The 15,937-nt window shown below is 40.2% G+C and overlaps 2 protein-coding genes across 4 annotated transcripts; both read right to left on the minus strand.

Moving 5' to 3' along the window:
* Positions 1 to 374: 374 nt before the first annotated feature.
* On the minus strand, positions 375 to 12,725 carry lonrf1 (LON peptidase N-terminal domain and ring finger 1). Of its 2 annotated transcripts, none has more exons than XM_052057946.1 (12): positions 11,915 to 12,725; positions 10,421 to 10,539; positions 8,825 to 8,947; positions 8,368 to 8,478; positions 8,095 to 8,221; positions 7,852 to 7,927; positions 6,057 to 6,171; positions 5,822 to 5,943; positions 5,539 to 5,697; positions 4,147 to 4,309; positions 3,904 to 4,053; positions 375 to 3,260 (listed from the first exon to the last, which is right to left on the minus strand). In XM_052057946.1, exons 1-12 carry the CDS (start codon positions 12,210 to 12,212, stop codon positions 3,111 to 3,113), a joined length of 1,713 nt encoding a protein of 570 aa, XP_051913906.1. In that variant the 5' UTR covers positions 12,213 to 12,725; the 3' UTR covers positions 375 to 3,110. The 2 variants fall into 2 exon arrangements, with proteins under 2 accessions (XP_051913906.1, XP_051913896.1); XM_052057936.1 differs by having other exon boundaries at positions 8,296 to 8,478; positions 11,915 to 12,724.
* Positions 12,726 to 13,800: 1,075 nt separating this feature from the next.
* On the minus strand, positions 13,801 to 15,571 carry med7 (mediator complex subunit 7). 2 transcript variants are annotated; one of them, XM_052058288.1, is made up of 2 exons: positions 15,291 to 15,571; positions 13,801 to 14,865 (listed from the first exon to the last, which is right to left on the minus strand). In XM_052058288.1, the coding sequence occupies exon 2, from the start codon at positions 14,854 to 14,856 to the stop codon at positions 14,095 to 14,097; it is 762 nt and encodes a 253-aa protein (XP_051914248.1). In that variant the 5' UTR covers positions 14,857 to 14,865; positions 15,291 to 15,571; the 3' UTR covers positions 13,801 to 14,094. The 2 variants fall into 2 exon arrangements, with proteins under 2 accessions (XP_051914248.1, XP_051914257.1); XM_052058297.1 differs by lacking the exon at positions 15,291 to 15,571 and adding an exon at positions 15,144 to 15,276.
* Positions 15,572 to 15,937: the final 366 nt, after the last annotated feature.

A 15,937-nucleotide genomic window follows, 5' to 3' on the forward strand; every position in this document is an offset into this window, starting at 1 on the left:
CAGTCCTCAGCTGAAACAAATGATGAAGTGTTGTGTACTACAAAAGAGCACAGCACTTCCATTTGGCTTGTGATAGAAAATACATTCCCACTCCACTCAAAAAAATGCCACTTTGAGCTTTAAAAATATTTATTTACTGTATAACATTGAAAACAAATTGCAAATGAGATAAAGATTAATCAGAGAAAATGTCTTCATCCACCTTGGTTTGGGGGTGGAGGGATACAAATCAAAGAGAAATAGACAAAACTGTCTTATAGTTTCTTTTGACATGTGTTATCGAGACCGTGGTAAACTCATATCACCCATGAGACCACATTGCCCACTATTCAAAAATGTTCCTGTAAAGAAATCCCAATTGTGTGGAAAGTGCCTTTTATTTGTGTCCGTGTACAATTAATTGAGGTGAAAGTACATTTTTTGAAAATTGTTCCAGGACAGTGACTCAGTAGTCCAGTTACATGGAAGTTAATGATTGTCTGTAAAGGTAAAACAGAATGCGAATTAAAAATTATAATTAAAATGAACCCTTTCATGCACCAACAATGATAACCTGTAACCTGATAACTGTCCACTGTAGAAACCGCTATCCCTGCAAAGGTTCCGTATATATTTTTGAGCCTGCATTCACCAAATACTACCGGTATATGCGATTGCTGATCCAAATGCTTAACATATCCTACACAAGCGCAAAAGTGTGTTCTTCAATTGCAATGAAAACTGGTACTACTGCACATTATTCATAAAAGAGAGGCCAAGTGTAATACAGCAAAGCTGCATCATTTGGTGGGTAAAAGATGGAAAACAAACAAACAAACAAAAAAACCTCAAATGTACTGCCAGATGTGAGATGAAGCCACCAATGGATGATTGCCATCAGTACCGTCAACTTGTGTTGCACCAACGAGGCCAATGTCAGCAAGGAGCTGTTATGGTTGCTTTAGCTGCTTGAAAAGTGCTAATTTTTTTCCTCAGGCCAGTGTGAGGAAAAAAGTCACATACACAACTGAGTCAACCGATCTTTTCATTGTATTGATGCTTCATTCAATAGAATACACTATTTTAGCACATGTCAAGTCTTGCTCTGTTGTTCCAAAGACAAATCACACTTGCATAGCTGAAGCTGTTAACAAGTAAACTTGCAAGTGTGGTTCATCATACAAAGGCCAGCACGAACAGTAATTTGAATTTTACATTTTAATGTTACAAAATACACATGAACTCAAGAGTGTTTCTATAAATCTCACAATGTATGGCACATTTGAGGTTAAAAAAAAAGTATACTTATAGCCCGTTAAACCTTTTACGAATTACCAATCCATGGAATGTAGCACTTAATGCACATAAAATGAAGCCACAAAGACAACTATATGTTATAATGTTACGTACAACCTTTAAGACTTGCAGAATTTTCACACTCAAAGGCACTCCAAACCAATATGAATGATGGCAGAGAGACCCCTGCTCAAGTGATGGGACACTGTTTGGGCCATCGGCGTTATTGTAGATTACCACCATGGAGATCTATCGCTACTTACACCATGGCCATTTCATCGAGCGGTTTTCCCTCAGTACATGACGCTGAGTAGTCGAGATGGAGCTGGCATGTTGGCCTTCATAGCGTCATCGTAAAACCAAAAGGTTGCCAGTCAATGAAATTGACACATTAATCTTATTACAGATGACAGACGATTCAAACAATGACTCCTGTACTTAAATTTAAAAAAAAAAAACAAGGCTGTCAAATGACAATATCCTAATTGTCCAACAAAAAGGGATCAACAACATGAGTGAGAAACCTGGTTGTTGGCTTTCATTAAAAACAGCCTTCAAGTAGGTGCAAATTTCCACACAACACAAACACTATTATTGCAACAATCACTCATATACAAAACGTGGGTAGTTTCATATTCCAAAGTACAAAACGATGCATTCCAAAATGGCGGCCAGGGATAAGAGAAGACAAGCAAGAGGTCAACTTGGCCACGGAACAATTAGTCTGCAAAGCCAAAAACTTGAGGTGCAGCGATTAATCGTGAACTAATCGATCATCAAATTGATCCATATTTATTTTTGATAATCCATGAATCATTTTGATCTTTTCTTTATTCATTGTATTGACAAAACGCAAGTAGTACAAATGCCTGGGATTTCAGCTTCTCAACGGTAAATATGATCAGATCTCTGTAGTCCCCCATAATATAACATTTGCTTTTTATTTGAAAAATGATCAACATTTTACCTATTTTCGGACATGTCACCGACCAAACCATTAAGTGAATCAGATTTGCTTGTGTATTTTGTGAAATGTTATGTGAAATAATGTCCAGTTTTTCAATAAAGGGATGCAAATTAAAACATGCTCCTTTTTTTTTTTAAATCGGATTCATCGATTAATCGACCAAGTAATCAACAACATAATCTGTTATTGAAATAACTGTTAATTGCAGTACTGAAATGAATATTTCTTTCTCGTATGTCAATAATTTCACCGGCTCTTCAACAGCGACCTGAAACTGTAATTCAGGACATTCTCATTCTTTATCTGCTTGTCGATGGAAGCCTTTTGTGCGAAAACTGGAGAGTAAACAACATCTGGCACTTGTTTTCGCCAACGTTCTGACGCAGTACTTTGGTAATGGAACTGTTGTATCCATGTGTACTCTTTCAACCCCGAATTATTCGTAACATGGATCAATTTTGAGTTAGCGCTCAATTGAATTTGTTAAATGCCTCTTTTCGCTATAAACCACACAAGAATGTGGCAAAAGATGCTGCAGGGATTGTAAGTGTGTTGTGACAGTCCTTATATACAGTATGTACACACACACATATTCACAATGATATAAAGCGAGTAAGAGACAAGCTTTAAATAACGTCTGAGGGTCTTTTCATAAATTACTATTTAGGGTTTTGGCCATATGATTTGGCCTTGAGGTGTGCCATAAAAACAGTCCCTTTGTATTTCAGAGTAGTTAAGCCCCAAAACTGACATAAGTTGAAGTCAGAACTTCTGAGCTTCACTCAAGTACAGTGTTATGTATGCACTGTACGTAATATTGACCCCTCACTCGGCCGTTTATCCCAGAAATTCCACCAGGCTGCTGCGTTTAGCTCTGAGAGAAGTACTCAAGGATGAGGCGGAGGTGACCTAGCCGGTCTTTAAGCGAAGAAAGAGAGAGGACTGTAGTTTCATAGGCAGGGTCCAGCTTGAGAACAGACAGCAGCCACCAGCACCATGCTGGACCGTTGGACGAGGCCTGAAGAAAAATTTAATGCATCAATACATCAGCTGTTATTTAAGGCAAATGCACATATCGAGCAAGACTCAAACAAAGGCTTATATTCTTCCAACTCTGCGGGAAAAAAAGTGTTGTTTTGACCAAGCCTAATTTCAAGTCATACTATAAGTTGAGTCGTGTTAGTTGACCGAATGCAAACTTTTGAAATCAATAATTAACCGTGGTTACTGGTCGTGATTTTACCATCAATGAAAAAAATCACACCACTATTGTTGAATGCGTATCTGAGACGGTAAGATGTGTTCATGGGAAATTGTTTTTGAACTTTTGAAACATGGTATTGCCTGATGTCAGTTCTTATCACACAATTTCAAAGAAAACACAGCCTTCAAAGATTCTGAAAACGTAAAAGCGTCCTAAACTCAATGAGAGCAGTGGCTAGGTGTCTATTGAGAGAGGATGAACAATTTCAGATAATGAAGCTTGTTATCCAATGAATGAATTCATGAAAATTACCTAACATTTAAATACGGTACTTATTTGACAATAGCCACACTTTTTGTATACACATAAATTGTATGTGTTAACTGTTTGGTACTTAAGTGCTTTTTAAAAAAATGTTCAGCAAATGTCGATTGACATTTCGGTCGAAAGCCCCTACCTGAATGTTCTCCTCAATATTAGGCATGATTCCATACTGTCTGTTGATCCGTTCTCTCATGCGGCCGCCAAGCCGCTGATACCAGTCCTGGGCCTGTTGGTAGACGCTGTCGTGAAGATGCTGCAAGAGTTCCAGTTCACTCCCTTCGACCTGCGGAAAGGTGGAAGTCATTGAGTTGATCCTAATACACTCGGGGGGTGGGGGGGGGACCCAAAACACTGGAGCTACTTGAACAAGTCATACCTTGACGTCCTCCACATATTCAATATCAGCCGTGTGGTAGCCATCTCGTAGACCTCTTTTTAAAACCCTGAACCTGTTGCTTCCCACACTGTCCACATAGGAGCGTCCATCTGGCAGTAGGTCCAGGCTAAGGATCTCCAGCATGCAGCCATAGTCAGCAAAGCTTGGGAAATGCAGAGGACATGGTGAATAACTACATTCATGACATTGTACAGCATGAACAAATCAGTATTTGTGTCACCTTCTTGTGACAAAGTGCTGACAAAGTCCCAAGCATGGAGCCTTGCCCCCCCCCCCCCCCCAAAAAAAGAAAGAAATAACTTTTTAAATCTTTCAGGACACGCAACAGATAAGAGGAGATTAAAGTACCCAAAAGGTGTTTTAAATAGTATTGGTGTTCATATAAATAACTGTAGTTTCAATATATCATGCATCTTGGGTAAAATATGTATTTTTTCACGTCTTTTTCACACAAAAAAAAAGATCATTCATAATTTGTGCGTACTCATGGTTTGAGGAGGTTCGAAAGTTCTTCGCGGAATACGCACAAATTCAAGTACGGAAATACATATTGCGTTCGGACGCATGTCTTGCGCACAAACTGTTGCGTCCGTAAATGAGGGCCATTCGATTCTTATATATTATTAGGTTGTTGTGTTACAGGAAATATTTTTACACTCCTACTTTTGATATTTATATCATAGTGTGGCCATTCTTTACATCCGTCATCGTATAAGACGTTTAAGAAGTTTTTAGCACATTAATTATATTAGTAGGGGACCTGGTGCAGTGAACGTATGGAGAGATACTAGCCCTGCCATTGCATTGCGTGGGACACAATGCTAAAGACCCATGTGTCTTTACTTTTAAAATGGAATTATTGAGAGTGTATTACAGTTCTTTTTTTTTTTGACAGAGACTGAACCTTTATGCAGTAACATAATCACAATATAAGCCACAGCTGTAAAATATATATATATATATATATATAGAGAGAGAGAGAGAGAGAGAGAGAGAGAGAGAGAGAGAGAGAGAGAGAGAGAGAGAGAGAGAGAGAGAGAATTGTAACTGGTTTATAATTCAGATTACGATTCCTATTCCTATTCCTATTCCTTTTGTGGGAGCAAAATGAAACGAAGGGAATATTTGTGGTGAATGCGAAAGCGTGGAAGATCTCTCAGCCAGTAGACTGGTTAGCCTGCTGTTATTTTCTTCCCCCACAGGGTCACACATGACTGGTTGAACTATGATGTCTGCTTGTATATCACTGCCAGGTATCATTTTAGCCTCGATCTCCAATAGTTGTGCTTTAGTGTGAGGAAAAAGTAGAATAAAAATTGCCGTTGGATGTTGTGGTTTCAACACTGACAGAACATGTGCGTTTTGGCATACCCTTTGCCATGTTCGTAGCTGCACATGCCAAACTTCTTCGTTCCTGTCTCCATACAGCGACGCATCATCAGTCGGTATCGAGGCTCAAAGATGTGCAAAGGGCACGGCACCCCGGGGTAGGCCACAGTGCAAACAAATATAGGGATGTCCTTAGTGAGGCTGCAGTGGACAGGACAGATAAAGAGAAGGGCAAAAAAAATTACATGATGACATCACAAGAGAGGGGGTTGCAATGGCCTTTGCCATCAATTCAGAACGCAGATTGTATGAGTTTTCATTTTACTTTGACAGTTCTGCCATCTCTGCTTCATGGATTTGTTTCCGTTCAGCCAGCTGCGAGGGGAAAAGGCAGTCCATGATATCCAGAACCACAACTGTGATATTGTACTTCCTATTCTTCAAGTACTGCAAATAAACAAATAGGGGAAAATGAGGTTTAGGTCTGATGTGCTGTCCAATAAATAGAAAGAAAGTCAAATAAAATAATGAAGTACCGACATACAGGACACTTTGGTTACCTCTTGTAGTGGCTGCTTGCAGAGCGGACAGCGGAGGTTGTGGTCCAGGCTCCTCTCGATGCAGTTTTTACAGAAAGTGTGACCACACGGAGTGGTAACTGGCTCGTGAAACAACCTTTAAAATGTATGAAATACGTGAAATAATCAAAACATCCATCCATCCAGGGAACATGTTGTTTTTTGGTCACACTAGAATAAAGTAGAATTATACATCGATCACACTATGTGGCGGTGGCACTTTTAAATTTTGTTTGAATTTCAGAGGCAAATTAAAGCACTTCAAATTCAGTTTGTATACACGGAAAAAACAACAACAATGTTCCTCCAGTTATTATTTGTTCTAAATTGATCTACAGTATATGTGTCTCTTTTTTTCTTTTTTGTATTATTTAATGTTCATAAGCATACGATGCTATGCAGAGGTCAGGTGCATGTTTAGCAATGCTATAGCCAAATGAGCCCAAGTATAGTCGCAGCGAAGAGCTGGGGAGGAAAATGTTTCTGTTACCGTACATCTTTCAAGGACATAACAGAAAATAATTGAGAAGCAATATTTTAGAGAGAAATGGGCCATTCTGTGTCATTTCATCAAATTTCTAAAAATCTTCCCACATGATCATCAGAGTTTTGCAAAAAAATAATAATAATAAATCGAGCACCAAGATACACTTGTTGATTTGAAAAGTTCAACTAATTAGTTCTCCAGACATGGAATGTCAGAGGTATAGCGCAAGTATAAGCTAGTGTACTTAAAATTCAACCAAAGATGAATATTTTAAGAGTGGCTGATCTCCGAGTTTTGCAAATAGAAGACTTCCATAACTTCTACCTCCATCTCTGGTGTCAGCTTCAACATTCGCCAAAATATGGTTTCACTTGGATGATTTGTTTCACAGATGTTGAGACTGATCAGTGATTTTTTTTTCTTTTAATCCTGATGTTATTGGGGGTTTTATGGCTACTTTTGGCAGTACATGTCCATGCCTACCAGTAAACGTCACAGCAGGGCAATTCAAAAAGTCTTCCAAGACTTGTATTTCTACAGAGTTGAATCTTTCTGCCGGTTGGCCATTTGAAACATGAGAAGCTTCTCATTGCATCTGCTGGAGTGAAATAATTTGCTGCCAGCTGAGAGGTAATTGCCGAGAAAACCTGTACAATGTTCCCAACCAGCATTTAATTGCAAGGTTTGAAGTTGCCATCAAAATAGATGAGCAAAACGAAGATGTTCATTAGAGAACTTGTAAAGTGACTGTCAAATGAATGAGACTACAGATTTGGAGATCATATCTCGGAGACTGTTTAACTTACCACCAGACACACAGGCAAAAGTGACAGAAGTCTTCATTGTGCAAAAACGAAGGCTCAACAACTTTTCAAATTTGCCATTTCATTTTGACAAGCCAAATTTGGGGGGAAGTTTAAGTACTGTACCTACAATACTAGGTTATAATTGAGTTCCTCGCCTGACAAATTTTGAGGCTATTCGTAACAAATACTGACTGTAGAAATTTTGGACGTGACAAGCAAGATGGCTTTCCAGATATTGCTGTTTAAAAATGAATTTTCAGAGTCTGATTTCAAAAACCATCTAAAACTGACCCTACAATCGATGTCTCATGAGATAATAGAGAATGAACATTTTGGTCTTTTTATTCACATTTTTACAGAACATTACAATATGGTCTGGTGGGAAGCGTTTGATGAAATGACACGGAATGACCCAAATGACATATGATCAACTTGATCAACAACCACGGAGACTAAGATTGCTTTGAGAGAACAGGAAGCTGACCTGATGCAGAGAGGGCACTCGAAGTCTGACACAGTGAGTACATTCAGAGTTTTTTCTCTGCAGTGTAAACTGGCACCTGAGATGAAAGCAAGTTAATGTGTTAAGAAACTTGAAATGTAGTTTGCCAATTTTGAACAAAAATATACCATATCTGAATGCCGTACGTGTTGTATGAGAAAACAATGACTTCTGATGAATATGTCAAATGAGAACATCTGCGTTGATTGCAATTTGTCACTGTACCTCTGCCCTTCACATCCTCCTTCCTTGTCATTCCCTTCTCATCGTCTTCACTGGCAGGCAGGATGGAGACAGCTTGGCAGATGCTGAGGCAGCACTCGGTGCTGGTGTCATGATTCACTTTGGAGCTCTAAAGAAATACCGTTTTACAACTTCAAGAATTGAAGCGAACACCTCCCACCATGCAAGCGTTCTTCTCCTCACCCCGTCTGGAGACCGCACCCGGTATGCGTCTCTCCTCTCCTTGCCCTCTGCATCGCTATGTGGGTGTGTTACCTGGGTGCCACTGAGGCCTGTCATGGAGTAGGATGTCTTCAAGTAATCAGCCAACACTCGCATAATGCAGGAGACTTCCTCTGGCACTGAGATGCCCTCTGCCTCCAAGATCTGTAATTTTGACCAAAATACCTTACAATTTTGGAACAGGAAAATACAAAAAAGAGCTAATGATAAAATACAAAATATCAATGGTCCACAACTTTACCTACAACTGCAAATAAATCATGTTTGTGTACGGTCTTGTCTACAAGCCAGGAGGCTCAACACTTAATTGACTGAATGTCTTTTAGCTAAATTACTGAAATTTGGACAGACATACTACTCAAACAGATGCATTTAGTGGTTTAAATCTGAAGTGTTCAACCCTGTGTGCATTGTGAGTTACCCTTTGGCAAAGCACATGTTCATTTGTTTGTTCTACTTTACAGTATACAGTCAATGTGGTGTGAACAACCTTCTTGATCTGATTCTTAGCAGGAAGAAAGTCAGCTTGAAGTTTGAGGCAATGGTGAAACTGGATGAGGGATTCGGTCTGTTGAGCCATTTCCAACAGTATGTTCCCTTTCCGAAAGAAGCCCTGTGTACACAGAGGATCAGGATCAGCGGACCACTGCCTATATTAAGTAGAATACTGTATTGCAGGTTCTCATTTCGGTGGTTGACACTAAATAGCTTGGCATGTGACTGCAAGGAAATTACATAATAATGTAGGATGATCGAGGAAGAAGAAAAAATAGTGATGGCACAAAACAATTCTCCCCACATGATGTTGTAGTACAAGTAGCTGCTTGATTACTGTTAGCCCGTGACATAAGCAAATAACAATATTATAAGAAAAAGGTGGTTAGAGCAACTGGAGTCACTGTAAATAAACGAGACTTTTAGAGTGAACAAACACGCAGTGACCACAACATTTGGAAATGTTTGTATCTGCAAAATCCAGTGAGATCCAAAGCATGAGCTACAACATATCAATTCGGATGCCTTTTCAAGGATAATGATGAAAGTTTTCATAATAGTACATTGGTGCTATGAGATACAAGTTAAAGTTTAGACAAATGGAAAGATATACTGTACTGTTCATTCCTCTCATCAGTGCAGCACTCATGAGTTGTTCTTTACAGAGTATGAAGAATATACAATTGCGAGTAGCTACTGTTATAATGTCTGTCTTCATGAATTGTGATAATTTTTGTGATAAGTCCAATCCTTAAGGGGTTAAAGCACCCCAAAATCGTTGCTATTTGGCATTAGCATTTAGCTAGCTGCCTGAAAGGCTATGTTATTTGGTCGCTTTGAAGAGACATGGGGTAATTCTCTAAGTTTTATGCCGAGTCTGACATGACAATAAACAACTTGAAGCCTTTTTATTAAAGAATGGTCGCCCATTTTCCAAAGTACTGTACTATTTATTTCGAAGTGAGTTGAGTTCACTGCTGCACTACAGCACTCAAAACTCAAATCTGCACAAAAATAACCCCAAAATTTGTCAAAAATCTTGTATTTTCAAAAACCTTGTGAGTTGAGTCACTAATATGGCAAAGCACCACTGTAAATGCATTTTTTCATTAAATGTAATGTGATTATTAAGGGTGATTGTGCAACTGCACTATTCATTCATTCATTCATCTTCCGAGCCGCTTGATCCTCACTAGGGTCACGGGGGGTGCTGGAGCCTATCCCAGCTGTCTTCGGGCAGTAGGCGGGGGACACCCTGAATTGGTTGCCAGCCAATCGCAGGGCAGCAACTGCACTACTGAAAGGTTATTTTTATTTTAATATTTTGGCTACCTAAATATCTATCTACATGAGAGGGGCATACCTCGGGGTGATGCAGATCAGTTCTACACCACTGTGAACCACAAACACAACAATTAACCTATTGTCAGACTAATGCTGTACCTCTCCAATGGGGTCATTCAAAACTAAGAATTAACATCTTTGTAAAGGCATTTCTTTTAGTTTTTCATCTTATTTCACAAGGGCTGGTGACATCCATACATGCAAATAAACATTTTGATTGAGGATTTTCATGCTGCATCTACCTCACCTCAGTCCACAAAGGCCGAAGACAGCATAGGTAGTCAAGGTCCGCCAGAGCATCAGAAAATCGCAGTAGGCCACAGTTTGCTTCAACTCTGTACAGCTTCAGACTTGGGTCTTCTGGGACTGAACATGAAACCAGCGACAAATGAAAGTAAGAAAAATAAATATACCGGGTATTAATTTCTTGTCATACAATGTAATGTGCGAACCTGTAATAATGACATGGTTTGAGCCAACAGTTGCGGATGGTATAGAACTAAAGCCATGTAATGCTGCAACATTCTTATCAGGTTACAAATACATTTTTTAAACAGGAAAGTGAAGTTCCACAATTTTACCAATCTAAAATTTGTATTTTAGACTGAAGTATTCACCGGTTAGTAAGTAGTATTTGAGTCTGTATTTTGTTTGCATAATGAGCAACTGATATAACAGCCTTTATATCCCAAATAAATGAATGATGCTCTCTCTCTCTCTCTCTGTGTACAGTACACACACACACACATATATACATATATATATATATATATATATATATATATATATATATATATATATATATATATATATATATATATATTATAAACATTTACATAAGAAAAGGTTATGCATCAGCTAAAAAGTCCAGCATACCTGCCCCAGCTATATAATACTCATTGTGCACTGTTACTAAAGAGCTGCCATACCAGTCTTATGGGTTGTACTTAACAAAATATAATGTGAGGGTTACACCCATAGTTTGAAATTATGCAAACAGTACCTTCATGCTTATGAAAGTGAAGTCAAGATTACGAAAGAAAAAAAATGCATTACATGTTCACAAGAGTCCAAAGCTGCGCTCGATACCGGTGCCAAGTAAGCACTTACTGTTGCCAAGACATTTTTAACTAGACTTTAACAAAAATGATTCATACATTAGCATGCTTAGGCCTAAAGAGTAGACAAACATGAGGGAAGTTGACTATACATACTTCATCATTGGTGCATAAGACATTGACTGTGACCATGAAGTTGTGATAGACTTTCTTACACCCAAAATGTTGGCTGAAAGATAACTCTGCAACATTCCAATATTTCTGGAGGACGTGTCTCTGCTTCAGGTTAATTTATTTTGCAATTTGACTATTTGACACCTCTCACAATGACGGAGATGGCTTCAAAACAGGATATCTCTGATGATTTAAAAGCAAAACATTGCATTTTGTAAAATCAGAATCTGTTGTCCCACTTGCACAGAAATCACAACTGCATCTTTTCCGCAGCTACTGAATTTGGCTTTTATGGGGACAGTGACACAATTGGAAGGTTAATATAGATCTAGCATCAAATTTCTTGTCGCAAGTATGTTTATATCAAAAGACATTGGTTTAGGTATATATCTGCAAAGCCCTTCAGACTCAGCCATCACCAAGCAGAGAGGAACGGTGTGTGGCAATAAAAACCAAACACCTACACAAAAAGTTAAGGCTTTTGCACTGGCTTCTTGCACATGCCTTACCTTGCTGTATGCCGTCGTTTGCGACGCGTAAAGCTTCCTGGTATTGCTTGGCGCGGAGCTTCTCTTGCAAATGGCACTTAATATTTGCATCCTCGGGCCAGCACTTTTCAATGACACGGATGAGTAAAACATTGTTCTTCGCGTTTCTCATTTCCCTCTGTTTTAACCTCTCTTTACAAGTCGTGCATTTAGACTGGAGGTAGGTCCCCGCGCACCTCCTGCAGAAGGTGTGACCGCAGGCAATGGTCACCGGCTCCCACATCGGGAAGAGGCAGAGTCGGCATTCCAACAGCTCCATGGTGGGGGTGTTGTGTCACTCAGCACAGTATCCCGCGATCACAATTGGCGTTCTCCTTAACGCCGAGCACACGTGAAGACTTTCCTTCTCGACGGTGTGGCATTTACCGTATGAATCACACCGCAAGGGTGAACGCGCGCCCTCTTGACCCCGTTATTTGTCCGTCGAAGTTGAGCCGCAGTTTATCTCCACTCCACACATTTTCTTTGCTTACCTAATGTAGGCGTTCTGAGACAAATCGTCCACACGGATATATTACAACATTTAGCAACATGACGCGCTTCCCTCGCCACCAGGTAAAGAAAAAAAACTCAAGTCTCCTTTGAGTTAGCCGCTCCTCTCACCGATCCAAAGGCAACAAGCGATTTCAAAAAACCCAACAGGAGTATGTTAGATATTCTCGTGGGTGGTTCGGTCCGCGGATTATCTTCTTCTGCTGGATACTAGTCACCCTCCTGTATTTCCAGGTTACCATGTTACACCACAAAGTTACATAAATAAAGATCACGTGACGTAGCAGCGAAGCTGCTGATTGGCTAAGTAGCTTGCCGTCAGCCCTGTTGTGAAACCCACTGTCGGCGAGTTTCATAACATGATTCGTGGGTAAAGATTTTATGCAATTCCAAATATTTTATGCAATTCCCAACACCTTGGGACGAATGTGATCACAGTCGCTTGTTCACTATCCTTTTTGCCTAATACATGCAATGTGACCGACACAGTGGCTGGTATTCCCAAATCAATAATTCCGCGAGTGAGCCGGGTGACAGACCCATATGAAAACGTAATGACCGGATAGGTTTGACCTATTGTTGGCACAGTGTGCCGTGAACTTCAATAACGCATCTGTTTTTAGCTCATGGTTGAAGAGGGCGATAATATAGCATTACAAAAACAATTAAGTTGTTTATGGGACAATGAAAACTGGTGTACTTAATTTATGGCATTTTCTGCAATATGTGATGAGAACCTGAGGTCCACTTTTCTGCCATTCATCCACAACCATCACCTCATGGTGCAGCATATTATTGCATGGCCCCATGTTCCAAAAATCTTTACACAGTTCCTGGAAGCTGAATATATCCCAGTTCTTGTGTGGCCAAAATACTGTACTCACCATACATATCACCCATGGAGCATGTTTGGGATGCTATGGGAAAACAATCCAGCAATTTTGCAGTAAGCGAAGAGGGGACCGATGAATGCCACAATTACAAAACTTAACTCTATACTGAAGAGGTGTGTTGCATTCTGGCCTTTAATTGTGGCCAGCCTAAGGCACACCAGTGCAATCTCATGCTGTTGAATAGAGCCTGCATTTTACCATCTGAGGAGGACACTAAAACGGAGAAAGCCCCCAAAGCAAACCAGATCAAAAAGTGTGATGTCATTTTCAGTCAACAGCAAGTGAGCTGGATATACAGTACTGTAATCGGGTGGATTTTTCCACTTACTTCATACTCCAGATGCACAATATTAATCAGAATACCATGTTTAGACAAGTGGAGCCACACAGAAAATATTGTCAAGAATTTTTTTGAATTGACTTCTCTCTTAACCGTGGTCAAACGTTTTTTTGTCAACAAGATCCTATGCAGAACAAATGAGCCCAGTCTACATAAAACATTACAATATCACTCTGTGAGATAATGACTGTTCAGACAACTGCTCTCGTTTAGCTGAAAATATCTTTATTAGATTTTTTTTTAATCTTTCTATTTTCAGTTTTTTTCCCCCCACAGTTCTGCACAGGTTGATCGTTTGTCAAGGCAAGGATGAATGGATAATTGTCTTTCCTGAGGCCATAAAACAACAGGTACAACACTTTTAAATAAACTCAAATCAAACTTAAAACATCCGCAGTATAGAAAGTGAGAGACTACTAGGCAATTTTGTCAATGATACTACACATGGCTGCATCTTTGTCCCACATTTTGTCATTTTTTATGGTAGCTATGATCTTGCTCTGGTGACCTGCTGCCATGCAGCTTGCTCCTGCTTCCTCCAAATCCATAGGCTCTGTCTTCAGCCTTGGAACCTGGCCAGAAGGCCCCACACCGCTCCCGGAAATCAGAGTTCGTGGTCCGTCACTAGCACTGTCAGAGCCCTCCAACTGCGGTAAGTCATCAGGCAGGGAGGCAAGGCACCCCTGGATCAACTCCACAACCCGCTCCAGGTGCTTTTGAAACCGCTCTGCTGTATCTAGTCTCTGTCGTTTCTGAACCTCCATCATCACTCGCAAAGTCTCCCTGGCCTGATGTGGCCTATACTCATTTATCAGGTGGTGCATGTGAACAAACAGAAGTTTCAAGTCCTCCAGCTTTTCTTCTCGCTTTATACTGCCAGGGCTCTTGATGAGGATGTCTAGAAGGTCCAGAAAGTTCACCAGGATAGACATGTTGAGCTTTTTGAGCTCACGTTTGTGGTCAAATTGCACAGGGTGGAGCCGCTCGATGCCTTGGCTTTCCAGAGGCCGAATGATCAGGTCGTCACACTGGAACTGATTTCCAAACATCATGTAACTGTCTCTGATGGGTGGTGGTGGTTTGGGGGCAAAACCTTTGCTGACATTCTCGTCCGTGTACTCTTTGATGTACTGCATAGGTGGAGGAGGCAGGGCGCTAACCTGCTGTGGTTCACCCATGATGATGCTCTGAAACAACATGAATGACTGTCATTAACAGAGAAGCAGTACTGTCAAATCGTCATCAGCGCAACATAGCGTGGAAAGCAAGTTACGCAGAGCAAAGTTATCTTCGCTTCATATCATATATCCAATCGCCAAGCAGTTTGAACGTAACGTGTTACGCAAACGCAGCTAGCTTTTAGCAACCAGATGCACGCCAATGCTTACGCATAACTATCTCTCGACTAAGAATAACTCACAAGACACGGAGGCAGAAATAATGAATTTACGATAGTTGTACTTGCCTCCTTGGCAGATCCTCGGGTCCAACAATTATGATGCTTTGATTGAGATTGAGCCGATAGGGTGGAACAGATAGCACTTCAGCTACCGTGCGCTATTGCGGATATGGCGAATGATTATCTCCGTGTTCCATTGGCTGAGAAACTCACGTGATTCAGTTTCGTCGTTTGGATTGGCCAGCCTGCTCGTTAGGTTCTGAAGCACTCATTGGTTCCTGCTGTTGACACGTGGATGTAGTTTTGTTTTTCTTCTAAAAAACAAAAAATATAAACAAAAAATAATAAACAAAAATAAAACGCGACCCTAGCCAATCGGAATCCGCCTTCTAACATTGGTATGCAAATTGAAATAAACAGGATCCGCCCAAAAATGAAGAAAAAGTAGTAAACAGAAAGTAAGAGTAATAAATTGACGCGCATCTCACGGGCGGCCATGACTTTCGAAGATGAAGTTATTTTGACAAGAGAAGTTCATCCCTTGGCGCCAGAGCAACACTGAGTAGGCAGCGGTTGTACGTTGTATGTCGTCAAAAACAAGCCAGTACAAGAAACCCGATGAATCATTTGAACAAGTAGTACCCAAGCGGAAACCATGACGATGAGAGCAAAGTTTGCACAACCTGCCCAGGGAAACACGAGCAATTTAGTCGCTAATAACTAGCCGGTAGCCACCGGATGAAAGCAACGATCGTGTTGTCTTCTGGGCAGTAATGTTCGCAACTAGCAATGTTTACATCTTAAAGCGTAATTATTATTTTCGATTGGTACATTTTTTAGCTTATTGCGATGTGGTGCCA

The sequence above is a fragment of the Hippocampus zosterae genome, chromosome 1 (genome assembly GCF_025434085.1).
Source record: "Hippocampus zosterae strain Florida chromosome 1, ASM2543408v3, whole genome shotgun sequence".
Classification (NCBI taxonomy): Eukaryota; Metazoa; Chordata; class Actinopteri; order Syngnathiformes; family Syngnathidae; genus Hippocampus; species Hippocampus zosterae.